The sequence below is a fragment of the Quercus robur genome, chromosome 5, assembly GCF_932294415.1.
Source record: "Quercus robur chromosome 5, dhQueRobu3.1, whole genome shotgun sequence".
NCBI lineage: Eukaryota > Viridiplantae > Streptophyta > Magnoliopsida > Fagales > Fagaceae > Quercus > Quercus robur.
Genome location: NC_065538.1, coordinates 49,588,533 through 49,596,162, shown reverse-complemented (window position 1 = coordinate 49,596,162; position 7,630 = coordinate 49,588,533). Strand labels below are relative to the sequence as shown.

At 46.4% G+C, this 7,630-nt stretch overlaps 1 protein-coding gene across 1 annotated transcript; it reads left to right on the top strand.

Moving 5' to 3' along the window:
* Positions 1-2,307: 2,307 nt before the first annotated feature.
* LOC126728309 (uncharacterized) lies at positions 2,308-3,725 on the top strand. The gene is made up of 4 exons (XM_050434158.1): positions 2,308-2,705; positions 2,748-2,817; positions 2,899-3,414; positions 3,531-3,725. Exons 1-4 carry the CDS (start codon positions 2,308-2,310, stop codon positions 3,723-3,725), a joined length of 1,179 nt encoding a protein of 392 aa, XP_050290115.1.
* Positions 3,726-7,630: the final 3,905 nt, after the last annotated feature.

The following is a 7,630-nucleotide window of genomic DNA, read 5'->3' as shown; positions in this document are numbered from 1 at the left end:
CAAAGAACTAGGTTTAGATAAGTTAAACAGAGGCTTGCATGGGATAAAGGTACACATGAACAAGAACAAAAGTCATTACGTTGAAAGATCTCACGGTTCGAGGAGACTCAAAACTTAATTTATGTATACAGACCAATACATTAGGGTTTCTTTGCATGCTACAGTATCCTACCTTCCTTTTTCTATCCCCTTCCTTAAGGGGGCTTCTATACATTATATAGACTTTTTCTTATTATCTAGGCTTTACACTTGTTGATCATCCAAGCCTCCACTTGAGAATCCATCTCATCAGACACCTCTTTCAGTCCTTTGTGAGTTGTGGTAGCCAAGGTAACACTGTTCAGGGGTCTTCTCCACATTAATGCAGCCGGGAAAGTAGCTGTAGTGCATTCAATGTGGTGGTGGCAGCTTTTACTTAGATATTTTGTGTTTCCTTCCTTTTCACGTATTTAGGGGATGGGCTTCAGTGGCTTGGACGTACCTCCGCTCCGGATTTTCAGTGTCCGAGGAGGAATTCCTCCTCGAACCTTTTTTCTTTGTTTCCCGTGATAGGCTTAATATGGATCACCTAAGCCATGTTGTCTCCTCGGACAGGCTGGAGTCCTTGGACGGGCCAAAGGCCCAACTCGTTACTTTGGGCCATAGTCCCCATAATAACCCCTCAAAACTCCGGTTTTTATCTCCTTCAGAGGAGAAAAGCGGGGTTTTGACTTTTTTAAGGGATAAGATCAATTAGTTTTCGGTTTGCACGTGTGGGGACAGTTGCTTCTGACGCATTACAAATTACGAGGTGCGACTTATTACTCTAGGCGGCTTTATGTCTCCCCCATCCAGTGGCGAAACGCAAATCTAACGGCTGGCATTCTTCCTAGAATTTTGGGCAGGAGTGACCTTCCCTTTCCTCCTTTGCTATATAAGGCCTTGGGGAAGCTCTTTCTGCTTTTCTTTTCTACTAATACTCAAGTTCGCCAGAGAATCCCAGCGCCTAGTTCTTCATTAACGTTCCAGGCCTTCGAATTTCCGTGACTACTTCAGTGAGAAACCTTTCCCTAAGGAAATCTCTGAGAGCTTCAGAGATTGTTGTAAGGATACTTGTAAGTTCTACTTCCTCTTCGTAACCCCAATTTTCACCTCGGCCTTCCTCCTCAGCCCACCGGTTCGACTAGATGGGTAGATTCAAGTGTTTAGTAGATACTCCGGCCGCCATAGAGGCCTTTAGGGCAAAGTACCGCATCCCGTAGGGGGTGGTTTTGGAGTACTATCCTCCAAACCGAGTGCTGACCGATAGGGACGTGGGATAAGTCATCATTCCCATGATTGCTTTTATAGAAGGAGGAATGACGCTTCTCATGCGTAGGATTACTCGGGATTATTTGCGTAACCATAGGTTGACACCGCACCAGTGCATTCCCAACCTGTTTAGGGTCTTAGGCAGCATAGATGTTCTGAACGAGCGGATGGGTTTGGGCCTTACATGGCATGACGTAGTTCACCTGTACGAGTGCTACCATCTCGACAAAGCGGGATACTACCTTAAATCTCAGTCCGAGATCATTAGGCTAATCTCCTGTCTTCCTAAATCCAATAAGCGTATGAAAGATGACTTTCTTATTGCCTCGGGAGAGTGGAGCGATGGTCTTCATTGTCCAACTCGGGCAGGAGATCCAGGTGTGGTGCCTTTAGGATCAATCCCCTGGGAAGGGGGTTTAACCCTTTAGTTTTTCTTTCCTTTGATTGAAGATTCAAAATTTTTGTAACTTAACTACAATTTCCTTCTCGGCTGTTTTGCAGATAGAGCACACATCGCTTCTCGACTGAGCCACGTAAACGTTCAGGCCTTAAACTATCTTTTGAGGTCAGAGATCTACGTTAACGAGGACAGACAACTACGTACGGCTCATCTGATTTTGGGTTATGAGCCCTTGTCCCGCGCTTTCCTAGACATCAGCCATTCCATAAGAGCCAATAGTCCAAGGTTGGCAAGGATTGACGTGTCGAAGCCGAGGTTTTTGGCTCGAGACGATCTTAGACCGGTTGTTTTGCCTGGTATTCAGAATCCTCAGCCAGCTGCACAACCACTTCCACAAGATAATTCCAAAGTTGCAGCACGTGTTGAAGAAGATACTAAACCATCCTGTCTTTCTCTTGAGGAGGAGATAGACGAGTTCTACTTTTGAGGAGGATATTCTAAGAGCTCCCCTGATCGAGCTTTCAGACGTTAAGGGAAAACCGGATAGAAACTCCGTGATCGGCGCCCCTCTTATTATTGCCTGCTCGGACAACTCTTCGGACGAGGAAGTGGACAACATGGCCTCCAACAAAGGAAAAATTTTGCGAGAGCTAATGGCTGCCCGAGGCAAGGGGCAATCATCGAAGGCGCCTGCCAAGTCCCAGACCTCTGTCCTTCCTCCTACTACTCCGCAAATCCCTGCTGATCTCGGCTTGAAAGTTAATCCCAACCTGAAGAAGAAAAGGTCGGTTGAGTCCCTCGAGGAAGGCAAGGTGGGTCCTCGCCAGGGCAGTAAACAACAAAAAACAACTCAGGAGCATCGGGACAAAAGGGCTCCATTTGTGGAGAGCCAAGAGGAGATGGAGCGGGCTGAAGTGTGTGTGCCTCCGCGCACTTGGAGCCCCCGACTCGAAGTGGACGGAGTAGCCATTCCCTATAATGCTTCAATTCGAGAGTATAATAGGGGCCGAGAGGGGTACATTGCTGAAGCCCTAGAGTAACCCGTTCTCCTTCCCAGGGACATAGAGGCTTACAGGCGATTTTCACAGTCTAAACTCTTCTTATCCCTGAAGAGAGAGCTTGCGATGGTAAGGCAATTCATCCTCTCATCGGTAAGATCATTGGATCATGTCATATTTTAACTTGTTATCTTGTCACTTCTTGGGCAGATCACTCAACAAGTATTTGTGGCCAAGGAGTGGTGCCGCGACAATCGTAAGTTAGCTGATGTTGAAGCCCTCTCTCGTGCTAAGGTGGAGAAGGCTCTAGGAGCCCTCAAGCTGGATCATTACGAGCTATCTGAGAAGCTCAAGGAGGCTGAGTCAGGCTGTAAGAGTGCTGAGGCTGGCTTGAAGACTGCTGAAAAACAAGCTGACGATCAACGCCAGAAACTGTACGTGACTGAGACCAACCTTGCTACTGAAAAGCAAGCCGTACTGGATCTCAAGGCCGCGTTGCAGAAAGCCAAAGAAGAGGCCCGGCTTGCCAAGGAAGAAGCTCAACTAGTCAAGGAAGCAGCTGAGGCTGAAAAAAGGGCTGCTTACCAGCTCGGAGTGGAGGAGACTGAGGCAAGGCTTTCCGAGGAGCTGCCAGAGGTATGCAGGGATTACGGCAGCATTTCATGGGCTCAGGCTCTTAATGCTGCAGGGATCCCTGCAGACTCTGCCTTGAGATTGCTCGAGAAGGTCTTCTTCCCTCTAGAGATCCGGGAGATCCCTGCCGATACCACTGAAGCTTCTAAGCAGCCCACGGCTGTTCCTGATGCCACCCCCTAGCTGAAATTACCGGGGGCTCTGGTCAGGTCGCCGTCCGGGTTGAGGATGTGGAGGAAGAGAAGGGTAAAGGCAAGGGTAAGGGAAAGAAAACCTCCTCCAAGGCCAAGGATCTTGCTAAGGAAGCAATCACTGAGGCTGAGGATCATGGGGCAGGTCCCCAAGTCAAGGATGTTCCATCTCCTCAGCCAGAGCAAAAAGAAGATCCTCCTGCTGAGTCTTAGCTCCTAGGGTTCTTATTATTATTACTGTATATATATATTTTTTATTTCGGACAGAAGTTGTATTGCATTTTGTTCTTTTGCAAAGACCTCTCATTGTATTATTCTTGGTTTATCAATACAAATGCTCTTCCTCTCATTTTTTGTCTTTATGATTGATGTTGATGGAATTTTATTATATTGTTCCGAGTCAATGTGACTGTTTCTTTAGTTGATGTTTGCAACAACCTTACCAATATAAGCAAATGAGAAGAAACAGAATTGTGTAATGAACTTTAAACGATAAATGCTATCATGCAAGACTATGAACATACCTTAGAACTGCATAGAAGTCCTAAGTTGTTAATTTCCCCTAAGCCTGTGGTCCAAGGAACCATGCAAGACTTAGGTTCTATTTAAAACTTGTGTGGATGCCATAAGTTGTTAATTTCCCCTAAGTCTGTGGTTCGAGGAGCCATGCAGGACCTAGGTTCTGTTTAAAACTCGTATAGATGCCATAAGTTGTTAATTTCCCCTAAGCCCGTGGTCCGAGGAGCCATGCAGGACCTAGGTTCTGTTTAAAACTTGTATAGATGCCATAAGTTGTTAATTTCCCTTTAGCCTGTGGTCCGAGGAGCCATGCAGGACTTAGGTTCTGTTTAAAACTAGTGTAGATGGAAGTGAGCCAACAAATACGCGATGATCACGGGACACAATACAGGCATAGCTGTTTTCATTAATAATAATATCATCTCAGATTATTTACATTCCACGGGCGAGGTACAATTTTCTCATCTAGGTCTTCCAGATAATAAGCACCTATTCCTGCCACTAAGGTGATGCGATATGGTCCTTCCCAGTTGGGTCCCAGCTTACCCCAGGAAGGGTTCTTGGCGCTGCCAAAAATTTTTCTCATCACGAGGTCGCCTGGCCCTAGTGGCCTTAATTTTACATTAGTATCGTACCCCTGCTTTAACTTTTGGTGGAAATAGGCCAATTGGATCATCACTTTTTCTCTTTTCTCCTTGGCTAAATCTAGACTTCTCCCTAGTAACTCGTCATTATTTCTTGGAGTAAAAGTGCTGGATTTCAACGGTGGGAAGCTAGTTTCTAGGGGGAGCACAGCCTTAGCCCCATAAGTCATCGAAAAAGGAGTTTCTCCCTTTGACAATCGCAGCATGGTTCGGTAGGTCCATAGGACGTGTGGTAGTTCTTCCACCCATCTTCCCTTTGCATCATCCAGTCTCTTTTTCAGCCCGTTCACTATGACCTTATTCACAGCTTCGGCTTGCCCGTTTCCTTGGGGATAGGCTGGAGTGAAATATCGGTTTGTGATTCTAAAGTCACAGCAATATTTCCTGAAATTTTTACTATCAAATTGGAGGTTGTTGTCCGAGATAAGGGTGCGAAGAGTTCCAAAGCGTGTAATGATGTTTTTCCAAATGAACTTCTTTGCATCCACGTCCCTGATGTTAGCTAAAGGCTCAGCCTCAACCCATTTGGTGAAGTAATCCGTGCCGACTATTAAGTATCGCTTGTTCCCTACTGCTTTTGGGAAAGGGCTGACAATATCCAGACCCCATTGGGCGAAGGGCTAAGGACTAGAGAGGGGGTTAAGGACTCCCCCTGGTTGGTGGATATTTGGGGCGAATCTCTGGCATTGATCGCATTTCTTTGCATATTCTTGGGCCTCTTTTTGCATGCTCGGCCACCAGTACCCTTAGGTGAGTGCTCTGTGTGCTAGCGATCTTCCTCCCGTGTGACTCCCACAAATTCCCTCATGCAGTTCTTCAAGCAATGACTCTGATGCCTTTGGGTGTACGCATAATAAATATGGTCCAAAGTAGGAGCGCTTGTATAGCTTGTGGTCCTCTGACAACCAAAACCTAGGAGCCTTCTTTCGTATCTTCTCGACCTCCAATTTTTCTTCGGGCAATACATCATCTTTGAGGAAACTCACTATGGGGTCCATCCATCTCGGATTCATTCTGACTTGATGGATTCAAACTGTATCCTTTTTGATTGTATCTGTCTTGCATAAATCCTCAACAAGGATCATTCGTGGTAGATCCTGCGCCGAAGATGTGGCAAGAGCGGCCAACGAATCCACATGTGTGTTCCCACTCCTAGAGACATGCGTCAAGTTAAAAAATTCGAAGTCTAATTGCAGACGTTTGACTTGACCAAGGTACTCCTGCATTCTCGTATCTCTAGCCTCCAACTCGCTCCTCACCTGGCCTACAACCAGTCTGGAGTCCGAGAACGCTTCTATTGCTTTTCCGCCCATTTTTTACACCATGACCATTCCTTGCAGCAAAGCCTCATACTCGGCTTCATTGTTTGTAGTCGAGAACCCAAGTCTTAATGACTTTTCAATGGTAATCCTCTCGGGCGATATTAGAACTAGCCCTACCCCAGATCCTTTCTGGTTTGACGCGCTATCAACGTAGACCTTCCGTCGCGAGACTCCTTGTGTAGAGATTGTGCCAACCGATTTTCCATCCATGTTTTCCTCCTCCGCTACTGCCTCTACAGAGGGTTCAGCAAATTCAGCGACTAGATTCGCGAGGACTTGGCCCTTGACAGAGGTCCGAGGCATGTACTTAATATCGAAAGCCCCTAGAAGCGTACTACACATGGCGATTCTTCCTGTGTAATCGACGCTTCGGAGCACCGACCGGAGGGGAAGTTGAGTCAGGACAATGACTGTGTGTGCCTGAAAGTAGTGGGGAAGTTTTCGCGTGGCATGCACTACTGCAAGAATTGCCTTTTCCAGTGGTAAGTAGCGCACTTCAGCTTCATGTAACGATTTACTTACATAGTATACTGGTCGCTATATGCCATTATCAACCCGTATTAATACCAAGCTTACAGCTTGAGAGGCCACTGCTATGTATGCGAACAGAACTTCGTCGGCCTCCGGACTAGACATGATAGGTGGCCGTGACAGGTATTTTTTAAGTTGTTAGAAGGCTAGGGCACAATCCTCGGACCATTCAAATCCTTTCCACTTGTTCATCAAGAGATAGAAAGGTCGGCATCAGTCTGCAGATTGGGAAATGAACTGATTTAATGCTACGATCATTCCAATGATTTTCTGTACTTCTTTTGGGTTCTGAGGAGCTTGTAGGCTATTAATCGCTTTGATCTGGTCTGAGCTTACCTCTATTCCCCTGTGAGTTACCATATAGCCCAGAAATTTACCAGACCCGATGCCAAATGAACACTTAGAAGCATTGAGGCGCAGCTTGTGCTCTCTCAAGATGCCAAAAATGACTTCAAGGTCTCTCACGTGCTCGGACACCACTTTACTTTTTACTACCATATTGTCTATGTAGACTTTAATAGCCTTGCCTAGTTGTGGTTCGAACATTCTGGTCATCATCCTTTGGTAGGTTGACCCTGCATTCTTTAAACCAAAAGGCATCACCTTATAGTGGTAGTTTCCGATGGGTGTCATGAACGCTGTCTTCTCCTGATCTTCTAGAGCCAGTGGTATTTGATGATAACCCTGGAAGGCATCCAGGAAGCTCATTCGGGGGTGGCCTACAGTCGCATCTACCAATCGGTTTATTTGAGGCAACGGGAACGGGTCCTTTGGGCACGCCTTGTTTAAGTCTGTGAAGTTTACGCAGACTCGCCACTTCCCCGTCTTCTTTCTTACCACCACTGTATTTGCCAACCACTTGGGGTAAAAGACTTCTTTGATAGCCCCTGCCTTTTTCAACTTCATCACTTCATCCCTAACAGCGTCGGCATGCTCTTTCAACGGGCGCCGGGGTGGCTGCTTCTTTGGAATAGAAGATAGGTTAAAGTTTAGGTAGTGACAAATGAGATTAGGGTCAACTCTCGGGGCATTGTAGGCATCCCATGCAAATACATCAACATTCCTTCTCAGAAACCCGATCAGTTCCCCTTTTTCTTGGAGA